Source organism: Mesoplodon bidens (genome assembly GCF_964165515.1).
Source record: "Mesoplodon bidens genome assembly, chromosome: 2".
In the NCBI taxonomy this organism is placed as follows: Eukaryota; Metazoa; Chordata; class Mammalia; order Artiodactyla; family Ziphiidae; genus Mesoplodon; species Mesoplodon bidens.
The window spans coordinates 54,047,259-54,073,011 of NC_138177.1; the positions used below are offsets into that span (position 1 = coordinate 54,047,259).

General features: G+C 51.7%; 1 protein-coding gene across 1 annotated transcript; it reads left to right on the forward strand.

The window, feature by feature from the left end:
* Positions 1–1,881: 1,881 nt before the first annotated feature.
* On the forward strand, positions 1,882–21,307 carry LOC308629630 (BCL-6 corepressor-like; the record flags this gene model as incomplete). Its single annotated transcript, XM_081257697.1, is given in 15 exon segments — positions 1,882–2,364; positions 3,375–3,428; positions 3,899–4,085; positions 4,443–4,450; positions 9,444–9,503; positions 9,505–9,682; positions 10,022–10,099; positions 10,102–10,365; positions 10,948–11,129; positions 11,348–11,611; positions 16,476–16,642; positions 17,795–17,940; positions 18,368–18,445; positions 18,617–18,773; positions 20,194–21,307. Coding segments are annotated over 15 exon segments (2,598 nt in total), but the record flags the coding sequence as incomplete, so codon positions are not given.
* Between the last annotated feature and the right edge of the window lie 4,446 nt (positions 21,308–25,753).

Here is a 25,753-nt window from a genome sequence, read left to right on the forward strand (position 1 = left end):
AGAAGGGATGCTAATGTGTAGAAAGGGGTTTAGAGTAGGAATTAAAAGGTTTCTAGGAGAAGGGAGTAGGGTCTGCAGCTCCTGCATAGGGGAGGGGATGAGAGCTTGCACTGGGGCTCCGTAGGAGGAGCTGGGAGTGGGGTGAACACCCTTGGTTCCCACTCTTTGGCATTGAGGGTGCACACTGAACCCAAGGAACCTCTGTGCTGGCAGTGCCTAGCTTGAACAGTGGGTCAGCTGCAGGGATGACAGTGCAACGTGAGCGCCTCACTTTTGACCTTTGTGTGTGTGTTTCTTGGGTAGGATCCAGTGGATCTGCTCCTTGGGATGAGAAAGATAATGATGTGGATGAAGAAGATGAGGAAGATGAGCTGGACCAGTCACAGCACCACGTTCCCATCCAGGACACCTTCCCCTTCCTGAACATCAATGGTGAGTGGGGTGGGGGGTGGGACAGAGGCATGGAGAGGATGTAAGGGGCTTTGATTTTGCAACCGTTGACACCATATCCACCATTGCACTGGGAGCAGCGACCAGGCCCTGGGGCCAGGCTGCCAGTCTGTTAGCAAGTAGGAGTCATAGGCAAAGGAACTCCGTAGGCATAGTTATCCCAGTGGGGTGGCTTCTAGGCAGAGAGAGCATCTTCTGAATCTTATGTGATAATTCAGAGAAATTAAAAAATTAAATTCCTTCTCAATCCCACATACAAATACACAAGCTGTTCTAAATGTTGCTGATTTCCTTCAGGCCAAGTGCAGGGATCATTTTCGTGAATTGTAGGCAAACTCTTCTGCTATTTCCCTCGGTACAAATTTTCTGTCACTGCCTTAACAGCCTCTGCTAAGGCTGTATGATGGGAAACTTGTGGCTCTACAGCTCTTAATACTAGGCTCTGATAAAATTTCTCTACTAGAGACTTTTATCTTTTTTAAATTAATTAATTAATTAATTAATTTTTTGTGGTACGCAGGCCTCTCACTGTTGTGGCCTTTCCCATTGCGGAGCACAGGCTCCGGACACGCAGGCTCAGCAGCCATGGCTCACGGGCCCAGCCGCTCCGCGGCATGTGGGATCTTCCCGGACCGGGGCACGAACCCGTGTCCCCTGCATCGGCAGGCGGACTCTCAACCACTGCGCCACCAGGGAAGCCCTATCTTTTTTTAAAATTGACTTTTTGAATTCCTCTTCCCAGGAAAGATGAGTTTAGAGGTTGGAGGGTCACTGTGAGACAGAGCAGGCACTGCACCTCCCATTGCACATTCTGAGGACGCTCAGACACCAGGTGAATTGCTCTTCCACAGCATCTTCACTTGAACTTTCCACTGACATGCTCCTAGTCATATGACTTGCATTCAGTTGAGTAGCTTTTCACTACTTTTCGAAAAGTTCCATCTGGCTGCTAGGGTCAAATGAGATACTTTTGCCACCTAGAAAATTTAGTATATCAAGATGATTCCTGTAGGATTTTGGAGTCCCCTTCCCTAGGTGATGCCCCTTCTTTTGAGAATCAGGAAATGACTCTTATCTGTCTACTTGCCCTCCTTGACTTACCCTGTCATTTATAACCTTGCAACCAAGTGATGAGTAAAGACAACGATCCTAGAGCTCTCTCAGGTTAATATTGCCACAGCTACATTCCCACTTGGTGCAATTTTAAGATTTGGACATTTGGAAATGTGAGATCCTTTCCCAAATCTTTGGCTCACTCATTCTGTTATTCTCACCCCTTAAAAGGATGCAACCCATTTCCAGGATCATGATTTCCCTTTTTTTTTTTTTTTTTCATGTTTTTTTAAAGCTAATATTGTGTGTCCTTACATTATGGGCCACCTTGGATCCTTTATGGAAACATGTGAACATATATTAAAAATAAAAAAGTAAACTGTGGCCCTACAGCCACTCCGGGAATTTATTGCCCTGAGAGAGGAGTTGGGGCGCATCAGTGACTTCCACGAAGCCTATACTTTCATACATGCTCCGGGCCAGCCAGTTTCCGGCTTAAGCAAGGAGAATGTTCCAGCGGTAAGCAACAAGGAGAACCTGGCGACGCCGGTCTCGACTCCATTCCTGGAGCCGACCCTGGGGAGCGACGGCTCTGCGGTCACTTTCGGGAAAACCCAAGAGGATCCCAAACCATTTTGCGTGGGCAGTGCCCCACCGAGTGTGGACGTCACCCCCACCTACACCAAAGACGGAGCTGACGAGGCAGGATCAACCGATGGCAAAGTTCTGAAACCGAAGCCATCTAAGCTGGCAAAGAGAATCGCAAACTCCGCTGGTTACGTGGGTGACCGGTTCAAGTGTGTCGCTACCGGACTGTACGCAGACTCCAGTCAGCTCAGCCGGGAGCAGCGGGCATTGCAGGTGAGCCCCCCACCCACCCGAATTTCAGGAGCCTGACCAGTTGTCAGGTTTTTTTAATGTGTGAAGAGGAGGGGGCCGGGGGTATGATAGGGCAGGACACCGGGCTGATTTGGTTAATGAAGCTTAGGATGATTTAAATGTTTGAAATGTGTCCAGTAAGGGGACGTAAGTGGATACTTCAAGTTATTCTGTAGATTTTAAGGGAACTCCACTCGAATGCTGATAACGGAAGTTTTAATTATTGCGAAGGATGTCTAAAAGACTGCATGACATTTACCTATCAATCGCTTTGATTTCTCTGCCGTTACTGTACGTTAACAAATATACCTAAAAGCGCTGCTTAGAATGCCTTACGTGATACTTGGTGGAGGTGTGTAGCGGCCGCATGTCTGTGAGATACGTGCAATTTTTTTTTCCACCCAAAAAACAAACACACCAAAAAAACGAAAAAAACAAACCTTGCTTAAAGGGATAGAGTATGTATTTAACTTGCTAGTGAAAGATACATGTTGTATAGGAATTTCCTTAAGATATTTTACTTTTTTTTTTTTTTTTTTTAGAGAGAAGAAGCTGGGTTTTTTTTAACCCCACATTTGTTCATTTATTTATTTTTGGCTGTGGTGGGTCTTTGTTTCTGTGCGAGGGCTTTCTCTAGTTGTGGCAAGCGTGGGCCACTCTTCATCGCGGTGCGCGGGCCTCTCACTGTCGCGGCCTGTCTTGTTGCGGAGCACAGGCTCCAGACGCACAGGCTCAGTAGTTGTGGCTCACGGGCCTAGTTGCTCCGCAGCATGTGGGATCTTCCCAGACCAGGGCTCGAACCCGTGTCCCCTGCATTAGCAGGCAGATTCTCAACCACTGCGCCACCAGGGAAGCCCAAGATATTTTACTTCTAATTAAAAGACAAATAAAGGCAAATTGTTTTGCAGTGTTAAGAAAAAAATTGGTTTATGCTTATAAAAATGGATGAAGTTATCTAAATGATCCATTGAGTGCCCATTTTAATTACATAGATGGAAGGATTACAAGAGGACAGTATTTTATGTCTACCCGCTGCTTACTGTGAGGTCAGTTCTTCAAATTTTTATTACTAGAATCTTACATAAACCTTTTGAGTTAAATTTCATTTCCAAATATACAAAGGGAAGTTTGTGGGCCATGGTCATCTTTATTCATTGTGCATTTGTTTTGTTTTCTGTTGTGTTTTTGTTTTGCTTTCTTTGCGTTGTGTTTTTGTTTTGTTTTATTTACCTTCGAAAGAGAATGTCTGTCTCTATGCCACAGTGTATGTATGGCTATACATACACACCACATATATCTCTACATACATATGGCTTTACGAATAAAGAGTGTGTGACTAGTTACACATAAACACTCTTACATTTTTATTGTTCAATTTTAAAATATCTCAGTTGTATCATAAATTGTGGTTGGTTTTGGGCAAATTTTCTTTGAAGATACTTTCCTTTAAGGGAAGGGCAGTGAAATAGCTTTGGTGGTAAGGTGTGTCTTTTTTCCATCTCCGTTCTCTTTGTAGCGTGCAGTGATGCGCTTCTCAGAGTTGGAGATGAAAGAGCGAGAAGGTGGCCACCCCACGACCAAAGACTCCGAGGTGCGCAAATTCAGCCCCGATGACTGGGAAAGGCTGAAAGGAAGTCAGGACAAAAAGCCAAAGTCGGTCGCCCCGGAGGAGGCCATTGCCGACCAGAACGACAGTGAGAGATGTAAGTGAACCCAGGCGGCTCGCGTGTGGTACCACGTCGGTGGGAACGGGGCGGTTCCGCTCCCAGTGCCGAGGGAGGTGAGAGGAAACAATACGCTTCCGACGGCCCAGCGTCTGGGTGCTGGCTGTTCGGAGAACGGGCTGCTCTGGCCACCCTTCCCAGCTGTGGATTGCAAGGCTGGCTGTCCTTTTGAGCGTTGCGGCATCCAGGAGTGAAGCACCTATGAAATGTTTCCTGGCACGCGTCTCCTTTTTCCGGAGCAATGCTAGTCCTGCAGTCAGTGATAGTCTGATACGGTGAGCAGAGGAATGGCAGTGCAGGACCTCCGGCGTAGCAGGTATGTGTTCTGTTGTGTAGCAGGTACGGACACGGGTTTTTGGTAGCAGTGGAATGGCACTTGCAGCCAGAGCCAGACCCTCCAGAGTGACAGTCTCCTGTGGGAGGGGGTGGAGAGTACTCGGATTCTCCCTCCAAAGGCAGAGGTTTCGTTCAAGTGCGATGAGGGCTGACGAAGGCCCCAGAGAGATGAGCATCACTGTGTTCTGTGGAGGCTCGTTTGCAGCCATGAGGAGCTGACAGCACGCTCCCAGGCCGTGGGACCAACGAGGCCGTTCTTCCCACCAGACGGCTGTGTTCTGTTCTGGAGGCCGAACTGGAGAGAAAGCTCGTGTTGCCTCGAGTCACGCTCTGCGGTCCCATCAGCTGCTCCCCCACTGGGGTTGACTTCGGGCTTTGCCCTCGAGACTTCCTGGGCTAATGAGATGCGTTGGCAGCAAGTGGAGGTCTTTCTCCCGCTTTCTTCAGTGTGCGTGCTTGTGGCCTGCAGCCTGCTCCGGACCCCAGAAACCTCACCGGTGATGGTGAGTGAGGGCACCTAGGTGAACGTCGAGGACAGGGTGGGCGTGCAATCCTCCTGAGACGGGACAGTCGGGGGTGGTGGGCACGTTTGGGAGGCCCAGGCCCTTGGACCCAGTCGTAGGGTCGGCGTTCGCCCGCACGCTTAGGTCGTGGGTGCCTGATGCAGTTCGGGAGAATTGTGGTCAGCAGCAGCGTGTGCTTCTCTCTGCTGCTTGGAGCACTGCCCTCCCCCAGCTCATCTTTGGGGTCAGACAAAGGCCTGTGGCCAGGGTTCTGGGTAAGCCACACCGGGACCGGTGTGTCCTACGTGGCTCCCGTAGAAGGAGATTTCTGGGGCTAGTCAGTGACGGCCTTACCCGAGGGATGGGGCTCTTGATGTGCCTGGAGTAGACGATTCCGAGCTCCTCCCCTCGGGATTGGAATGAAAAAGGGAGGGTCCAGGCCACCCTGGAGTGAAGCAGCAAGAAGGCCTCCCTCCTTGCCTGTGCTCACAGCTGACACGCAGCCCTTACCCTCCTGAGTGGCCTCATAACTCAGCTCTTGGGGAAGTTTCTCAGAGAGATGTGATAAAAGTGGGCAAGGCCAAGTTCACGGGGATGCACTTTTCTGAGGAGGGAATCTGCCTGTTGCGGGTGGATGGTGAGGGAGGCTGGAGGAAGGGAGCGGGCAGTTAACCGGCCTCGAGTCTTCTTGCCCTTTTCTCCAGCAACGTGGCCAAACCCAGGGTGGCCGCTGCCCTTTACGTCTCGGTGGCCTCACCCACCCTTCTTCCCAGAGACGTTTGTGTGCGTCCTTCCCAGTCTTTCCTGCTGAGCGTGGAGACGAGAACTCGGTATGGCTGATGGGGAGCAGGGCCTGAGCCCCAGATGATTCCGAAAGCCCCCTCCCCCCACAGCCTGCCTCCAATCTCAGACCGACCGACGGGTCTCTTCCTGGAGCACCCGGGACATGGCCCAGTGAGCCATGAATCGCCACCATGGGAGGGCAGGAGAAGGGTTGGGGAAGTTGAGGGGCTCCGTTTGAAAGACTGGGGCAACGGAGGTGGGTTCCCCATCCACCCTCTGTCTTGTAGAGACGTGGGGTTTGTAAATAGCTGGTCAGGAAAGGCCACCTGAAGGGGCCACTGTTCTTACTGCGGCCTCCACATCCAAGGCACAGCAGGTGTTTATTCCATTCAGCTGGATATGAATGGGCCTTCTTGTTCTTGGGCCATCATGTCTTGAGCTGATATGGGCTCAGGTCCTTCTCATGGGTGTCGGTGTGGCCGAGAGCCGAGCTGTGAGCACATGGGAGCTGGGGCGGGGATTTGGGGCGGGCAGGGGTCCCAGAGAGGGTCCAGGACGCCTTCAAGATGCCTTCCCCCTTCTGAGGCAGCCCCTACCCATGGAGGGACCAGGAGCTTCCAAGGTGGTGGGTGCTGTTTGCACGGCCCTGGTTGTCCTGGTGCGGGTGCATCTTGTTGCTAGGGGCTTGTTTAAAAAAGAAATTAACTTGAAAACACAGTGGCTGAGATACTCATTTATTCTTTATGGTCACATGGGTGGCTGAGTGAAATGTTTATTTTGGAAGTTCACCAAATGAGTTTGGAGGTTCCTCAGACTTGGAAGTTCATCACTAGGATCCCTCAGTGGCATTTGAAGATGGGGCGGGGCAAGGAGGCATTGGTCCCTTCCTTCTCAAACTTGGAGTAACCATCTCCCTTGCCAACCACTTGGCTGGGACAGGCCTAGGACCTGCTCAGTGGCAGTGCCTGGCCAGGGGCTGGAGGAAGCCTCAGTCAAGGGGCTTCATGAAACTTCTTTGCTCAGGGAACTTCTCTTCCAGCTGAGCACCTGCACGTTTGTAAACTACTTTGGAACAGAGATTCCCTGCACTCCTTCTGTAGCGGGTGTAACTTTTAACAAGGTTAGCCCTGACTGGAGGTGCTATTATAGTTAAGCTACAGAGAAGGGGATTTTAATCCTGGGGAGCCTTCCAGCGACTCAGAACCCTCTCACCTTGTTGAGGCCTCACTGGGCATGGCTTAACCGTGGTGAGGGTGCTTTGTTGCCACAGTGACTTGTAAATGTTGCTGTGGTGATGCTTCTGTGAGGTGATGCTATGGTACAACCATAATGAATTTGGGATATATGTGCTGTGAGTCATAGGACCATGCTGCAGGGACCACGTTCACATCTTGCTTAGACTGGGTGACCAAGGGCACATGGCTTCCCACTTTTAGAAGGGCCAAAAGTAGCAATGATGGCAAAGCCTGATGGTTAGGATCCCCGTGTATCTATTTATCTCCCCATCTCCTTTGCCCTCAAGGGTCATCCTCCTGTGGGTCGTGGTTAGAACAGTCTTTGAGAAGCTCCAAGTGACACGGAGCCTCTACCCCATAGCTGGTGGCCATGGGTATCTTGGGCAGTCGGGGTGGGTGTCGTTCAGGGTTATTACTGGCCTAGGTAAGGTCACACTAGCGTAAGGTCTTGGGGGGCCTTAGCTGAGGGGAATTGAGATCTTTGCCCTAAAAGGCTCCAGGGTTGGGGGAAGGGTGGATGGACCTAGTTTGGAAAAAGAAACTTTAAAATTGGACATGGGGGTTCTTAAGGTAGCCCTTCCATTCCTCCATGGATCCCCTCCCACGGAGCTTTTAGGGAAGGCTGCTTGGACCAGAGAAGTCCAATGGTGTAACCAGCAGGGCTCACCTCTTAAAATTTCCTACATTTCAGGCCTGAGATTCAGGCTGGTCTGGAAGTCTTGGCATCTTTTGGTTAAAGGGCTTTTTCCAGCCTTTCTCTGTGCTGAGCCCGGCCCGTGATTATGAAGCCCACCCTGGAGGGAGGCTAGCAGTAACATTCCCACTTTACAAGTGAAGGGGGCCGAGTTGTAAAGCGGTGCCATTCCTGCCCGAGTGTTTAAGAGGGTCACAGAGCAGCCGGAGTGAGAGTTGCAGCACGCCGTCTTCACCGGGCCTGCGGTAGCCTGGGCTGCATCACCCGTAAGCACAGGCCAGGAGTTTGGGGTTTCTCCTGCTGCCATGACAGGAGACCCTCGCGGTTGGGGTGATTCCACCATTCCGGCAAGAGTAGGTAGGGATCTGTCCCACCTTGGGATACCCTGGGAGAAAAGCTAAGTGTGTTCCACCATTGAGAACACAGGTCAGGCTAGCCCAGGCCAGGGTGAGGTTCATCCCCACAACTGACTGCCATTAAATGCTGGGAATGCCCCCAAGAGAGGCTGATCAGGGGACCAGCCGGCTGGGCAGAAGTGGGAGTGATACTTGAAGTGGTCTAGGGAGCGGAGGAGGAATGCGAGCAGCATGTGAGGGGTCTGTCTATGATTTCATCTAGAAAAACGGGCTGTGGGAGCTTAGCTCAGGTGTTAACGAAATACCAAACTCATACACCCACCCCCACCCCCGGCCGGTGATGGACACAGGGTCATCTTCGGGGAACTCTTTAACAGCACAGTGATCATTATGGAATTATTTGTGTGTTAGAAACAATGTGACTAGCAAAGCAGTTGAACTGTTTGTTTGGCTAGAGCAAAAGTGAGGAGTGATGTTAGGCTGGGGTGATTGGAGGAAAAGCCCCAAGTGGATGCTAGATTGAGCAGAGGGGGCAGGAGCAACACAGGCGGAGCTGGGGTGTGAGCAGTTCAGCCCTGCCCGCCGCCCGCCCACCCCCCATGAAGGGGGTTGGAGTCTTGTCTTTGAAATGTCCTTAGATGCTTGTTGCCTGGGAAGGAAGGCGTGGAGACGTGCCAGGTGGGGTGACTGGTGTCACTGAGGGCCTTCTTCCTAGACAGGAAATAGGAGCAGCCCCTCGATGGCAGTGTGGAAAGAGGACAGACGGACTTGTAGCAATCTGGTTGAGTTCTTTGAAATTGCCCTTGACCCTTGTGTGTGCACCAGGAAGCCTTTCCTTTCCCTCTGCCAGGCTCCTCTTCCCTTGGTCTCCCCAGCCTCCCAGCCTCCCACCATTCTTTCCCTACCCTTTTTCTTCACCCTCGCCCCTGCTGACCCAAGTGAACATTGGTGCTATGTCTGTGTAGATGGCAGTTGGGGGCTATTTGGTCTCTTGATGACATCAGCCTTTTTTGTTTACTAGCAGCTGTTTCCATAGTAATTTGTAGCTCCGCCCTGATGGGTTGGATCTTACTGTGAGGTCACTCACCCCCCCCTTTAAGAGTAAGCCACCTTGGAGAGTTAAGCAGTTAGGGAGTTATCTCACGTGCCTATAGAGGGATGGTGTAGATGCCTCACCTTGACCCTTGAAGGATGGATCGTGAGTGGGCTACGCGCCTCATTTTCTGCTTTCTTTGCTGGTTGTGTTCAGCTGTCCTTCCTTTGGGACGTCTTTCTGAGGGTTTTGTGCTTCCAGCGTGTGAGGCCCCTGGTCTCCAAAGGGAGGTGGTCTGTTGGTAGCAGATTGCCTTGGGCATGGGGGTCCTGCCTGCTCCTGGTGACCTTTGTTCCCTCCTTTCCGGGTTGTCTCCCCTTCCCTAGGGGAGTGTTAGGATGGAAGCAAACCTGACCCCTTCGAAGCCCCAGAAGACAGTGAGGACTACTTCATGGACACGGAGCCCCCCAGAGAGCCCCCCCGCCGACCAGGCGACCCCGGACGCGTCATGCAGCCCCACCCTCCGGCTGAACAGAAAGCGCAAGGTCTCTGGCGTTAGGAACCACACTGAGACCACTGTGGAAGAGCTCCCGGAGGACTCTCTGCTGAAAGCCAAGCGGAGACGGGTCTCCAAAGGTGAGCTTGGTTTCGCTTCGGGCCCGCAGGGCACCCTACGGAAGTCCTGGAGCGGAGCAGTGGAAAGTTCCAGTCCCACCCTGGATCCCTGGGGGGAGCCACTCACACCTCCCCACCCCCCACCCCCATCCCACCCCCCACCCCCCCAAAGCCAGGTGCCGGGGCTGGAGCCCAAAGGTGGCCAAAGGCAAATAGGCCCCCTCCTGAGACTTGGTGACAAGTTCAGCCAACACAGTGACCACACCCCTCCCCTCCCCCACCCCTGTTAGTGATGTGTAAGACAGTTTGTTCCCCGCCCCGGGGGGCTTCTTCATTAATTTGTAGTTATTTCTCCGTTAGCTGACTGGCCTGAGAGGGAAATGACAAACAGTTCGTCTATCCACTTAGAAGAGCCACATTATAGTGAGCTGACCAACCTGAGGTGTGCATTGAATTAACAGGGCTCCATCCCAGAAAGCAGCGCCGCTTGCTGCACCTTAGAGAACGGCGGGAGCAGCAGGTGTCAGCAGCAGAGAGCAAACCTGGCTGGCAGGGCAGGAAGGAAGTGACCCAGGCGGTTCAGCCTGTGGTCACCCCCCAGGGCAATAGCATCTCCGAAGAGAAACCTGGCAGGAAAAGGGCAGAGGCCAAAAGCAACAGAAGCTGGTTGGAGGAGTCCCTTAAATGCAGTGACAATGAACAAGGTACGCACGGGGCGGGGGGCGCTCCTGGAGGGTGGATCACCCGCCCTCTATGGGAAACGGCCCTGGAGGGGACCTGAGCGCCATCCAAGTTGACAAGAGTAGCGTGTGGCGAGCGGGGAGTTTTCTTCCTGAGGTCCTTTCAGCCTGCACACTTCCTTATGGAATGGACAGTGAGGCGGGAGCTCGACTTCCTGGGCTGCTCCTCATCACCCAGCCCGCGGCTGGGCAGGAAGGGAAGTCTTGGGTGACCCCGGGCACTTGTCAGTGCCCTCATTCCAGCCTCAGGCTGTCCCCAGTCGCCCTGTCCCCAGCACCCAGGCCCCCCACGGGTGGGGACGGGAGCGCACGAAGGGCTGGCTTCTGCCCTGTTTTGCGGCCCTTTGAAGCGACTTGCCATTTGGCGTTTCGTGGGTTAGCCTTATTTGCCGGTTGAATGTGGGATAATTAAAATATTAGTGCTTTGAAAACATAATTGGTATATCTTTAAAAACTGAAGCTGCTCCAACGATCAGTGCTAACAATGGGCTTTTCTTTCCTCACCGGCTACAACTGTGTAACGCCCGCTGCTTCTCCCCCTGACAGATGTGCTGTGCATGGACGAAGAAATGGATTGGCAGCCTTCGCCCCTGCCGCAGCAATACACCGACAACAGCGAGAAACCATCCGGGAAGCGACCGTGCAAAACCAAGCATTTGATCCCTCAGGAGCCCGGGCGGGGCTTGCCGCTGCCAGGGGACTCCTCCGTGGACAATGCGGATGGCAAGGTACCTCTTGCCCCTGGCTCTCCCCCGCCCCCCGGGCCCGTGCAGGCACATCCCGCCTGCCTACTTCTCTGCTTCTGGGGACAAAGCTTTCCTTTTCCTGAACCCCTCCCCCCAAAACGTCACTGCCCCTTCCTAGGGGACCTGTCTCCTGGGTGGCGGTGAAGTTTCCAGCGAGTAAAAATGCAACCCCTTCCTCCCACGCCTCCTCCCCCTGACAGAGAGGAGGAAAAGTGCTTTCCTCCACTCAGGAGCGGCCTGAGCCCAGTTCCGACTATGATCTTTCGCCGGCCAAGCAGGACCAGAAGCCCTTGGACCGTTGGCAGCAATTGTTACCAGCTTCCCAGGCCTCGCGGCTGACATGCTCAAGCTCCCCTCCAGAGACCACCCAGTCCCGCCCGATGCCACCGGAAGCGCGGAGACTTATTGTCAATAAGAACGCGGGCGAGACCCTCCTACAGCAGGCCGCCCGGGTTGGCTACGAGGTGAGCATCCTTGTGGGTGCCCCGGATCAGGATCCGCCGGCTGCTGCTCCTTGGGTGGGGGACACACTGGCTGGGGATGGGGGGCGGGTCTCAGAGCCCAGCCCCCTCCACGTGGCGGGCTGGGCTGGGTGTTCCAGCAGGGTGTTTGCGTTGGCCCCGCTCACACTGCGGGCTCTTTGGTGGCTTGTTCAGTCGTGGTGTGAAAAGAAAGGCAGGCCTCTCTGATGTTCCGTTCCCATTCAGGCAGGTAGGCTGCTTCGGCCGGTCCGGCTCACTTATCTCTGATATAAAATCTGACCTAACCCAGGGCTTGGCGGCCAGGGGAACTTTAATGAGCCCTTTTGGATTCTGAATAGCAAGAGGGAGAGTAGTTATTAGCTCTAATAACTTGTGCTGTTTTGGGCAGAGTGATGCCCCTGTGGGGTAGCGGGTGGGAAGTGTCTGTGCAGAGTAGGGGTGGGAGTGGGGCAGACCTGAGCAGTCTCTTTCTGAGAGGGCACGGGAGCCGAGGGCTGATGGGCAGGGAGCAGGGGTTGAGCCTTGCACAAAACTCCCTGTCCACACTGCTGTATCCCAACCCAGCACGGCTGATGACAGTGATAGCCTCTATTGCTAGAGCAACATAGAAAGATAGGTGATATCTGTCTAAGCCCGTGTGATCTGTAATAACTCCTTCCACCCTTTTAACATCTTCATTTGGGAGTAACGAGTACTAGCCCACTCTCGGATGAGGAAACTGAGCCTCAGAGGGGTTAGCTGATACCCGTACAGGTAGCAATCCAGCAGTGCTCCACAGCCCACCATGCTCCTCAGCAAGACTGGCATTTCAAAACCTCTGTTCAAAACCTCTGTGAGACAGGTGACTCCCTCTGCCCTGTGCAGTTCCCCCACCATACTTGTCAGTAGCAATTGTGACGTAATAGCCCACAGGGCAAAGGCATTTTTCTGTGCTGGCATCAGCCCTCTGGGAGTTGAATGGTGACAGTAAAATGCGGCTCAGCAGGCTGAGCGTGGAGGTGTGGATGAGCACTGGGGTGGCAGGACCCAGGCTGGCCCGGAGCCCTGGCGCCCACACCCTCAGCCAGCTCTGTGCCCCTGTCCCCCGTCTCCCGTCGTCCCCCCACCCCGGTCCATAGTGCCGTGAGCCCTTCGAGGTGTGCCTGCCTTGGCCCTAAGGCACGACTGTGGGTGGGAAGTTGGAAGCACTAGGGCTATGCTTAATTTGGGGGTGTTTTTTGTTGTTGTTGTGGGTTGAATGTGCTGTTGTTTATATCTACACGCCTCTTGGTGACCTCTCCATTAGCTAGAGAGGACTTTCGGGTAGTTAGCGCAGTTACTTGCAGGTGAAGTCCAAGGAGCACCCAGTTGGTTTCCCAAGAGCTGAGAGCGGGCGCCGAGGAGGACAGAGCAGATGTTGCACATAGTGTTGAGCTAGACCCCCCGTGGTTGAGAAAATAGTCTCCTTGCTTCCAGCAAATGCTGGAGGTGGCGGGGAGCCCCCAACCCCAACTTTTAGGTTAGGGTTGAGAAAGTAGACTCCCGTTTCCAGCAAATGCTGGAGATGGGGGTGCGGGGTGCTGCTGCACCCGCCGTGGAGGGCGGGGCTCCAAGCCCCACCTGTGAACTTGGCATCATTTCCAGCAGCCTCCCTTTGGGACCAGAGACGTCAAAAGACCCTCGTTGGTCCTAAGACAGTTTCCATTTTGGTTTGGTGGCTCTGAGGCCTGGACCAAGGGGCACTTGATCCATACTTTTTTAGGCTACCTGGCCTTTGATTGCACAGGAAGCCTTGGGAATGTGTACGGTCGGATTTGTTTTTTTCTTCAAATGTAAATTTCAATATGTAGATTCCACAGATGACCAGTGTTGATGCTGAACATTGTGACAAGTAGATGAACGCTTTCAACTTTGAATCCAACTTTCTGGGATTTCTCTGGGCAGAATTTTAAACGTTGGGATGATGGCCCAGTTGGGAGATGTGGCAGCTTAAACCTTTTAAAATTGAAGGGCAGTTTTTTTAACCAGATAAGGCTGTGGTTTGGGAGGGTTTTCCTGAAGTTCTGTCTTCAGCATTCTTGGTTATTTTCTCCTGCTTAGCCAAAGGTACCATGTGCAGTATAAAGGCTGTCTGAGCTTTATGTCATGATAATCTGGTTCTGGAAGTTTAGAAACACACTCTGGCTTCAGATCCGCGTTAAATAGATCACTTGCGTGGCCAAAGACCTCAAACTTTCCCCTCCTGGGAAAAAGGCTTCTATTTCTTAGGCTAAAACGCCAGTGTGCAGCCACATGCTTGTGCCTTTAGCGGTGATGGTTAAATTTTCTATGAATTGAATAAGTCATGTTTTTTAAAAAGTTAATGAGGCATTTAATTAATGAACAACGTCGGGCTTATGGCCTTTATGGTTACATTTTGGGGGTAATGGCATTCGGCTTATAGCCGCTGAACAGAGAGCTGTCTGACAAAAGCAGTTTGACTTTGCTTGGGAATGGCAGGGCTGCCCTTCAGACACTCCCGTTTATTTCTAGCGGAGAAAATAAACCAAGGAATGTGTTGCGTCGACAGACTCGCCCCGCCTCTTCACCTTTCAGTTAGAGAAAGTGTTGGTGGCGATGGTTGCCATCCATTTAGAGGCCATCACCCTCCTAGCTAGGAGAGTGTAGTTAGCCCACTTGACCCCCAACAGAGAAGGCCTGTGGGATGCTTGTCACAGCTGGATTGCATCCCTCTAACTGGGGCCCTCTTGGGCCTTTTGAATCTTCCCAGCTGACCAGGTACCAAAGACCTGAGTTATAGGTCTAGTACTTCATGTTAATTGAACTTGGGGTTTAATATCTCTGGGCCTCAGTTTCCAAGTGTTGAATGAGGATAGTACTACCTTCTTTTCCTGCTATCTCCTGGGTTCCTGTGGGTGACAGAAGACGTCCTCATCTGGGGAAATGAGAAGCACTGTGTAAATAGTGGGATCAACGTGGTTGAGTTAGGACAGCCCGTGGCAAAAAGTCTGACCTGGCCGTGGGGCTACTGCTGCCTTTGCTGCCATCTTCCAGGAGAAGAGAGTTGACTTACCCATCAGCTTGGACAGCCTTTCATTTCTAGGTACCCTTGAATCTGCCCTAGTAGTGATGAAGGTTTCCAGGTGAAGGCCATGATTGTCACAGCAAATAAACCCTGGGTTGAGTAAATTGATCTGTGCACAGCAGTTGGTGGCGTTCAGAACTGATCCCAGAGCCACGTGACAGGGCCTCTCCCTGGCTGGGGCACACAACTCATTAGCTTGCAGCCGTCCACTCAAGTCTGGCTAGTGAGGGCCTGCTAAAAGAGCAGCAGCTTCATGCGGTATCCTGGATACCAGGGCTCGGGGCAGGTGGCCTGGGAGCCCAGAGGATTGTGGGCTTTCTGGCAGGTTGGGATGTAAACGGAGAAACGCATTCGTGGGCGTGCCTTTTCTCTTCCTCCTCTTGTTTTGGAAGGGAGCTGCTGCAGTGACCTGAAGTAACAGGGCACCGATGGCCAGGTTTACCAGCATGCCCCATTAGGTTCACGTGGTAAGCAAATGGAACATTCTAGTTCGCTCCCAAGTGAGTGGTCACCTTTGATTGGCGTGTCCTCCAAAGGGCATAAAAGGTTTTACAGAACCCATCTCGCACTTATGGGCGGCTAGAATGACCCCCGTTTTGGGTTTAACAGATGAGTTACCTGAGAGATGTCACAAGGAGGCCTGTTCTGACCCCATCCCATCCCCCCTTACCCAGCAGACCATGTGCTGGGCCACATGCACGTTCTGCCTACTCCCAGCTCTCAGAACCTGACAGCTCTCTGCTGGGCATGACTTACCCAGTATAAACAGTATAACGTGTTTTCTGGTGGCAAATGCTTTCGATGTGTCTGAAAACTTTCTTAAGGTAATAAAACATTGAATAAATTCCTGCTCTGCTTACTGGGAGTGGTTCATATTGATATTTTAACAAGCCAAAGAAATAAGGTTAATAACAGTGATTCTAATGCACAGTGTTGACACAGAACATCTCCGGGGTGGGGGGGCGGTGAACGTTTTATTTGATTCTTGAAATGTGGAGGTTGCAGCCTGTGGTGTATCAGGTTCCTGTCATTAACTTGAGTAAATATGAAAATATTAGACTGATTCTGCCCCGAGAGGGTGGAGTGAGGCAAAATAGAGGGTGGGGTTATTGGAGGCATTTTGTGTCATTCCTCGAGGATGGAGGGAGAGAGCTTCTCTTTAACTCTACTTAACATACAGACAAGAGCATCTGAGGCCCAGGTTCTGATTTGGGGTCTTAACAGGGGGCGCGAGGATGTAGCTGACCTGGGTGTCCCTGCTTCTCTAAGCTGGGGAATGTTCTCTGGCTGATTTAAGCTCTCTTTTAGTGTTGGTCATCCATACTTTTATCTAAACTTGTGTTATCGTCCACTGCCACCGACTGAACAGACCCATCAAGTGAGAATGGTCTGTGCTTGGCAATGTGTCATCTAAGATGTTAGCAGCCGTGACACCTCTGTACTGGTCACGTCGGCCCCTGGGCTGAGGGCTTTCATCGCTATCCGAATGCGTCCTCTCAGCAGCCCTGTAGAAGCTTGGAGAAGTTCAAGGGTAACTTGCTCATGGCCAGGCCACTGGTGCAGCAGAGCCTTAGACAACACTGTCTGCATTTCCAAGCCCTTCTCACGCACTCTCGCCCCCCCCACCAGGATGCCTGCCACCTGCCTGCGCCATGGTGGGCTTTTGGCCCCAAGGATGTATGCCTCTGAAAGTGGGCACCGCCAAGCTATGGGGAGGTCAGCCTTACAAGGTTCACTGTATGGTGGTCTGATGGTATCTCCTCTCCTCTCCTCTCCCCGTAGGAAGTGGTCTTGTACTGCCTGGAGAACAAGATTTGTGATGTGAACCACCGCGACAACGCGGCTTACTGTGCCCTGCACGAGGCTTGTGCAAGAGGTTGGCTCAACATCGTACGACACCTCCTCGAATGTGGCGCCGATGTCAACTGCAGTGCCCAGGATGGAACCGGGTCAGTGGCAGTCTTGTGCTCTTGGCCTGGCCCTGCTGGGGCATGGGCAGTGGTTCTCAGGGTGTGCGGGGAACCCCAGAAGGAAAGATGGAGAGTGAGTGCCATGTAAGCACACTGATGGCGGAGTCCTTTAGAATGGAATCGGACAGATCTTTCTGGCAAATTTACATAGAACTTTAAAACTCTGTGACGCTCTTATGGACAGAAGTCCCTGAAAATGTTGAGCCTGCATGAATAATCAGGGGTGTTCTCTTTTAAGACCCTGGACTCTTCACCAGCGTCTGTTGAATCTCAATCTTTAACATATATGTGAGTTGAAAGTCCCAGGAGTACAGACAGGTCCAGTGGCAACTGGCTTGATAGGACCTGCCGTGTCCACCCACATCCCCGGGCCTGGCCCCCACTCTGTCCTTGACCTCGGTTTATTGGCCAGAGGCCCAGGTCTGAGTCAGCCCAAGCATCTTCCTGGTTGTACCTGGGATGCCACCACGAGGCAGGGCACTGGGGCTTTCCTGACAGTCATAAAATTAGCAAAACCGTAAGGTATTTGGTGGTTCATGGTTTCCAAATAGCATCCTTTCTGGATGGGACTGCGGACAGTGTTCCTGACCCCAGCGGACACGGGCAGGAGGACTCTGTACCCTCCTGAGAACTCGCCCTGCCTGTCGACTGCTTCTGGGCGAGAGGGTTGATCACTCATCTCCAAGTTGGTTTCAGGAGAGGTTCCACTTTGCCCCTAGTTTCTTTTACAAACTGCACTTTTGGGGTTTTGTTTGTAATGGTATAACAGTGGCTTGTCGTATCTGCTTCCGTGATGCTGGGGTTCTTCCCCCCACCCCGCCGTACGTTACCTTCTTACAGTCTGTCACTATTTAAGTTCATTGGAAACGTTTTCATCGTGGCCTGAGTTCCTCCTTGGGCCATGCATTAAGAGAGATTTGCATTGAAGAATTAGGCCTGAGATGGTCCCTTCACCTGTCCCGTAAAGGGTTATGTGTTGAAATAACAGAGTAATTTGTCACAGCGACCGTACACTCACCTCCTCAGTGAAATAGCGCGCCTACGAGGCTTGGCCGCACACGCTCGGTTTTGCCCCGTGTCCGTAGAAGCAAGCGTCGCGTGCACAGGTGTAATCCCCCGCACCTCTCCTAGGCCTCTCCACGATGCTGTCAAGAATGATCATCTCGAAATTGTCCGCTTGCTCCTCTCCTACGGTGCTGATCCTACCCTGGCTACGTACTCAGGTCGAACCGTCAAGAAAGTGAACCACAGCGAACTTCTGGAGAAGTTCTTAACAGGTACGGCAGAGGTCACGACACGGTCTTGTTCAAGCATCTAGACGGTGACTTCACAGCCTTTCACCTGGGTTCCCCCTACCCCCACCCCCCGTTTACTCTAAGTGACCCTTTACTGGGAAAAGCGGCCCAACGTTAGTCTGTCAAAGAAGAGATAGATACTTTGAGTTTTGCAAGGTGGGGGGCTGGAAAACTCTTAGCTAGCCAGGCTAGCTTTTGTTTGGCAGGCTGGGGCGGTGAGGCGGGCAGTCCCTCAGGAAGGCGGGTGGACGCGTGGGGAGGTTTCAGTCAGATACCTGGAGGCGTGTGCGGTGGGACTTGTCAGGAGGTGACACCAGCCCCAGCGTGAGATGTTCCCGAACTCCAGCAGCATTTGCCTCTTACCAGCAGGCGTTATCTTGTTTCTCTCTCTCTCTCCCCCTCTCTCCAGACTGTTTAAATAACCTGCAGGCTCCTGACGACGGTAACCCCGGTTGCTCTTCGGAGTTCTCTGGCAGCTGTGTGTGTGGTGAGCAGCCTTGTTCGTTTCAGTTGGGCTGGTGGGGGTGGGGGGTGGGGGTGGGGGTGGTGCTGTGAGCAGGGCTTGCTTGGGAAAGAATTTTTCCAGGGTCCTTTTTGGAGAACAGCTGGAACCTTGCTCCAGCTTACTGACCTCTCTCTTGTTTGCCCCCCCGGTTAGAACCAGATGATGAAAGTAGTTACGATGTTTTAGCAAATTCCCCAGGACCGGAGGACCAGGATGACAGCAACGAGGCCTATGGTGACCTATTGGAATTTGAATTTTCCGAAAGCCCCCTTTTGCCGTGTTATAACGTGCAGGTGTCCGTCGCTCAGGGGTGAGCGTGGCCAGCGTGTGGTCGAGAGCCAGCCCAGCTGCTCTGTGGGGTGTCAGGAGTTAGAAATCCCCTTCAGCAGATGAGGGTGGATGGGTTGGGGGGTGAGTGAATTCCTCACCAAGTGTCCACCGACCTCACATAATGCAGTAGAACTTTTCCAGAAAAGTTTGGGGGGTGGGAGGGCTCCCCAGCCAACTGCCCTCATTGGAACACACCCCTAGAGCCCAAAGGACACGGGAGTCAGCGACTGCGATTGCAGTTTCAGTCACTAAACTCTTGGGGAAGGAATCCTCCCCAAACGGGTACCGTAGGGGCCTTCCAAGGCGCGTGAGGTCCACGGGACGATACTGATGTACCCTCTTCTCCTATAAGATTAGAGAAAGCCGTATGTGGCACCTGGGATCTGGATCTTATGTGTCTTCAGATTTGCTTAGATCGAGTCTTGTCCCCACAGTCGGGCCACTGTGCCCCGTGACCAACCCTTCGGAGTGAACACATCAGGAGACCTTGCTCTGCTGTGTGTTGACCCCGGTGCTTAAGGAGTAGCATCCTCCTTGGACTCTGAGGCTGGGAACGTGTCTGCCTTTGTGGTGACATTCTATTCGGGATAGAGATATAAAGCGTGGCAGGGTATCAGGAAGGATTGTACCACCTCCCTTCTCGAAAAAGCCTCACTCCCGGCAGCATTGAGGGGCGGGTTGGAGGTGTGGGAAAGGAAAGGAAAGCCAGGTGACCTCGAGTGTTTCTCATGCTCTCTCCATGAGGGCCGGAGGAGAGGAGAGGTCAAAGAGGTGTTTGCCATCTCCCTTGGGTTGGCATACAGACTGGTTTTCCCCAGTGACTAGAACGGGGTGCACTTACTTGGAGAGGGGTGACCTGAGTTGTGGCCAGAGCCAAGGCAGCACTGGGGTGGCCTGCAGCGAGGCTCGTTCAGGGGCGCTGCTCCTGCTTTTGTCTAAGTTGGCTGATCCGCCCTAGGTGGTCTCTTAACACATGCACATGAGTCCAGAGTTCCCCCGTTAGAAGTAGATCTTCCGGGCTTCCCTGGTGGCACAGTGGTTAAGAATCCGCCTGCCAGTGCAGGGGACACAGGTTCGAGCCCTGGTCCGGGAAGATCCCACATGCCACGGAGCAACTAAGCCCGTGCGCCACAGCTACTGAGCCTGCGCTCTAGAGCCCGCGAGCCACAACTAGAGAAAGCCCGTGCGCAGCAACAGGCCCAACGCAGCCAAAAATAAATAAATAAATGAATTAAAAAAAAAAATAGTAGATCTTCTAAGGACAGTGAGAAGTGGGGTGGGGGTGGGGTAATCAAAGTGGAAGCAGCAGGCCCTTTCACCGCCAGGAGACGGGTAGTTCATAGTTGGGAGCGCTTCTCATTTTGCCGGAAACTCAAACCACTGTCCTTTCTCTGGTGCAGGCCTCGTAACTGGCTGTTGCTCTCAGACCTGCTCAAGAAACTGCAAATGTCCTCCTGCATATTCCGCTGCAATTTCCCAAATGCGGAAATTGTCACCATCGCGGAGGCCGAGTTCTACCGGCAAGTGTCAGCAAGTCTCTTATTCTCTTGCCCCAAAGACCTGGAGTCCTTTAATCCGGAAAGTGAGGAGCTCTTAGATCTGGTGGAGTTCACGAACGAGCTTCAGACTCTGCTGGGCTCATCCGTGGAGTGGATCCTCCCCAGAGACCTGGACTCAGACGACGACTGGTGAGCTCGCCGGGGCCCGCCGTGTACAGTGTGTCTTGGTGTTATAATACGACTATTTCTGTAAAGAAAAGACACTATGAGACACGACTCCAGTCGGAAGGACTTTGAAACATGTTTTTTTCTTTTTAAACTTTTAAGTCAGTTTTTATGAAGTTGTTAATAAAGTTTCTCTACTTTTCAATGTACACATGCTTTGGAATATGTTTGTTTTTACTCGGAACAATTGTTTCTTTTCTTTTTTAAGGAGAAAAAAAAAACAAGGAAAAGGAGCTCCACACTTTGACTTCATTTCATACAAAGCTCCGATGACAGAGGCCATAACTGTTGAGAGTGTGGTCAGAGCCGTGTGGTTGGTTTGGGGGGTTGAATTCGGGGAAGGCCCTTGGCGACGTTGTAACTTTATGTTTTGTTTACAGAGTACCTGCTCAGGCCAGGTCAGTGCTATTGGATGTGATCCAGTAGTGTGTAATATAAATTCAAACCATATCCACACCAACAACTAAGTGTATGAAATTCTTATATCCTAATTTAAAAGCTGGGAAATTAGTTTTCACGCATCAAACCGGATTGTTTATATGTTTAAACATTTTATGCTCTTATTTAAAGAAGACTTTCAGCTATTTTTTTCTGTACCCTGTAAGATACTGAAAACTAACATAATATGTTGAGGTTGCTTGAAATTGTACATAAAACTAAAATTTTCTGAATTGTGTGTTTATGTTTGAAATCTGTGTTTTAACTTTGTAAGTAAATTCTCTGCCTTTGTATTTATATTTTACAAAAATTTTCTTAAAAGGCAATAAACCTGTTGAGGAAAGGAGAAAATGGAAGGAAGTACCTTGTTTCCTGTGTATTTTCCTAAACCATTACTGTTGTCACAATTTGTTTTAAAGTGGTGTTGATGGTCGGTTCCCTACAGATAACTTCAGGGCAATTTATAGTCTCTATAAACTGAAACAGACTAGAGGATTTCAGGGGAGTGAGACTCTGAAGACAATTTGAAGTTCTGTCCTGAAAACTCAATTCATAGACATATATGTTGATGTTTCTCAGATCCTTCTCAACCTTATCTCCTCTGATGCCGTAGTAGGCTTTTACATTGCCTTTGACCTTGATGGACTCCAGTAGCTTCATCATGGCCAACCCTTTATCTTTAGGAATACTTTTTCCAGAAACAGGACTTCCATTGTGTCACTTCTCCCTCCAGACCTCGTGTTTTTCTGTTACCTTTTAACATGAAGTCCAAACCTGCTTGGCCCAATAGTCAAGGCTTGTAGTTTTGACCACTCAGCTACTCTACTGCTCTTACTTCTTGCAGCAGTATCCCTGTTGGGTACTATCAATTTCCATCCTACATCCTTTGAATTCCTTCTTTCAGTGCAGAGTCTAGAAACCTGAAAACTACTAGGCTCCCTTGCCGCTAGGATTCTGAATGGTTGGTTTGGAAGGCAGAGCGAGGTAGAGGCATCTTCCTGTTCTACTTGCTGCCGGTAAGAAGGGTCAGGGAGACATGCTGGCCAGTTTTAGTGACTCGATCAGCCTTCCAACACTGGGTCTTCAGCTTTGTGGGTAATGAGACACAGTAGTGATTGTGGTGATGCCTGGATGACAACCTCAGCAGACTGTTCTTAAATCCAGTGCTTCCAGTGTCATCCCTGACTCACATTCCTCCAGCCCTCCCAAAGATTTTATAAGCATCTGATTCCTTGTATCAAATCCATCTGGGATCAGAATGCCCTTAGTGCTTTCCAGTCTTGCAATAAACCCTGAGAACACCTAGGCAGAGCAGACGGAAGGGGCCATGGAGATGATGTACCTGAGTGGGGTCGTAAAGTATGCAGAGGGAGGGGACCTGCAAGCTCTGTGACCTGGCAGGTGGGAAAAGTGAGCCGTGTTTGGGAATGGGGAAATCCAGCACTGTCAGAGGTGGAAATGAGAGAGAGCACATTGTTGGTGAGCACCAAATGATGCTTGGGATGTATCCTGAAGACAAAAGGGAACCAACAGTGTTCTTGATTTACTAATTTTTTGATCATAAAAAAAATACACTTTCGTTGTTTTAAAAAAAATCCCAGCATTTCAGAAATAGAGGTTCTTGTCATCCCAAGCCAACCCTTCCTCCCATTCCCCACTCCAGAGTTAAAACCAGTGTTCACAGTTTGCTGGATATTGTTTATTAGGAAATCATCTCAAACAACAGGAGAGAAAGACTAAATAAATAGCAAGACCTTCAGAAACGATCGAAACAAAAGAACACCAGTGAGCCTCAACTTCTATAGGTAATAAGGGGCTCCCGAGAGCCCAAATAAAAGCAGTGACAAACTCCAAGATATTTGGCTGTTTGTATTTGCATTTGTGCTGGTGGTACGGGGGGGCCTGAGACCAACTGGGGTTCTATCCTGGATGAAGATCATTTTATTAATAAAGCCAAAAAAATAAGTGGGAGCCACAGGTTTAAGGGGTGCAGGGGAAGTAAGTAATGGGCTTGGTTTAGGAGACATTTAAGGTTGTGGCCATGGGTAAAGAGGAGGTACCATAGGTGTAGACGCACACGCCCCCCGCCCTCCCCCCACAACGGGAGCAGAGGGAGTGCACCCACTGGGTGTAGAGGGGCTCTGCACAGTGAAGATATGGTATAAATGAGGTCATGCTGGCTGCAGCGGGCTCCCAGGTATAGATCCACTCATACTGCTTACCCAGGTGGAGAGCAGAAGTACGGTTCTTCTGAAGGTGCCTCTAAAGGTCAAGGTCATTCCCTTTGTCTGGTCCTACCTCCTGGCTACAATGTGGTTGTGACTGCTGTAGCCACAGCACCCACCCTGGACCATGAAGCATGGAAGTCAAGCACTCAATGTATTTGGAGGAGCCTGGGTACCTGAGGACCTAGTGGCACAGAGCCACCATACCAGCCCTGCCCTGCTCTGCCTGCCTTTTTATGTTGGAGAAAAATAAACAGTTCTGTTGAAGCCACTGTTAATTTGAGTTTTTCTACGACTCCCACCAAATCTAATCTTAATATGCTTAGCATCTGTGTGCACTTGGGCATCTTCCTCTTTCAGTCTCATCAAATTGGCCCAATAGTGTAACAGCAAAGGGGTGAAAACACCCAAATCACCATCAGCCGGGCCCTGTCTGAAGTAACAGTGGTACATCTGCACAGTGGGCACTGTGCAACTGTACAAGGAATTGAGAGCTAGCTCTAAATTGCTTTAGAAATGGTTACCTCTGGGTAAAGAAGAACGAGCTGCCAGGAAAAGGGGTGGAAGCTTCACTTCTCTGAATGTTCGTATAATATCGATTTGACTTTAGAGTTTACATAATTATAAACCAAAAGCAATGTCAAATCAAAAAGCAAAATGAAACTAACCTTAACTATCCAGTCGGAAGCATAACCACACGGAAAGGAACTACTTCAAGTGACTTTAAAACACAATAAAGTGATTGTATAATCCCTTGCCCTAAGGACAAAAAAGTATAGAAACGGTTTAGATTATTTTCACTAATCCTATCCTTGGCGATAGTGTCAGCATTGTTGTGCTGACACTGTCCTGTTTGTGTCGTGAGATGAAGCAAAAAGTGTTTGGCATGGTTGAGACCTGGGGTTTTTAGCATGGGAGAAGGAGCTACAAATACAGGATTGGTGAGGTTGAATAGAAAGTGTGTAGTCCTTGGGAACTCCCTGGCAGTCCAGGGGTTAGGACTCCATGCTTTCACTGCTGAAGGTGCGGGTTCGATCCCTGGTTGCGGAACTAAGATCCCGCCAGCCACGTGGTGCGGCCAAAAAAAAGAAAAAAGAAACGAAAAGAAATTGTGTAGTCCTGAACTTGAATTAGAAGTATCAGTATGCACTCATGATGAATTAAAAAAAAAAAAAAAAAAAAAAGCCGTCGGGCCGGGTTGGAGGTTGGGAGACGTCCCCGGCCAAGTGCTCGGGGCACAGGCGGCTTGGCTGCCACGGGGGTGGCCTGAGAAGACCTTCCACTCCTGCCCAGGCTGCTTCTCAAGCCAGCGCCACCATCTAGGCCCTGGCAGCGCAGCCAGCCTTCCAAACAGACGGAATCCTGCCGACCATTCACTCGGGCGAGGCAGCCCGGTCAGGTCGGGACGGGCGGGCTTCGGCCTCCCCTCCCCTGACTGGGCGAGGCCCCTCCAGGCCCGAACCTTGTGAGCCGAGGGCTGGAGGCCTCCAGCCAGGAGAAGGTCCTCCCGCCCCTGCGCGGCCCCCGGGGCACGGGTGTGACCCTGGAGCTTAACAAAGGGCCTTCAGAGCTCCTTTGGGCCTCGGGCTGGCGGGGGGAGCGGTGGGGCCAGGGGGAGAGGGGCGGTGCCCCGCCGGGCTGGGTCTGCCGGGCGCCCTCGAGGAAACCACCGAGGTGGCATTGCCGGGGCCGCTGGGCACTCCCGAGGACCGTCCTGGGGTTCGGGCGGCTCGGAGGCCGGCGAGCCTCCTGCCCAGCCCCGCGGCCCGGCGGTCGTGCCCGACCCAGCGCGGGCTCCACCCGAGTGCGGTCTTCCCAATAAAAGCTGGAATTCCCGGCTGGGCTCACACAAAGAGGGACCGCGGCAAATCGACGCCGCGGGCCAACCAAACCCAAGCCGAGTTTACGCGCGCGTCTGGGGTCACATAGGCGCCTGCTAATCCTCCCTACGCTGGCCGTCCCCGCACGGTCTCCTCAAGGGGGAAAAAAACGGGAAAGAAAGCACACCTCCCCTTGATTCCGCCCAGAGGCCGAGCTTCGCACTTCTTTCCGTTCAGTCTCTCTCAGTTCACTAGGCCCTGCGCCACCTTAGCAAACAGGGCTTAGAGGAGCGCAACATCCCTTGCTTCCGACCCAGAATGCAAAGCTACTCCTCTTTTTCCTCCACCATCCATCCTCTCAGGGACCAGAACTCAAAAATCTTTCAGAAATCCTCCTACCTGCTCAAGACGTACTCTCTTCCCCACTCTAGATGGGAAGAAACTATAACCAGAAGCAATCTTAGTAACCAAGGGCCATCCACCCTTAGCTAGGCACCGTCGCCCTCAGTTTCCCTCTAGCCGAAGACACAGTATTTCCCAGTGAATGAGTGTGCGAATGTGGTTGTGTGGCCCACACTTCCGTGCCCTGCTCTGTCTCACCGGGCAGGAAAATCTTCATCAGGCACTGAGGAGTTTCTGTCATTCAGCCTGTGTATCTAAGCATGGATGTATGCATGTGAATGCTTTTTGTGTTTCCAAGTGACCCTCTTCACACCTTTAAATGGGCTTTTGTCTCTCGAACGAACTTACAGA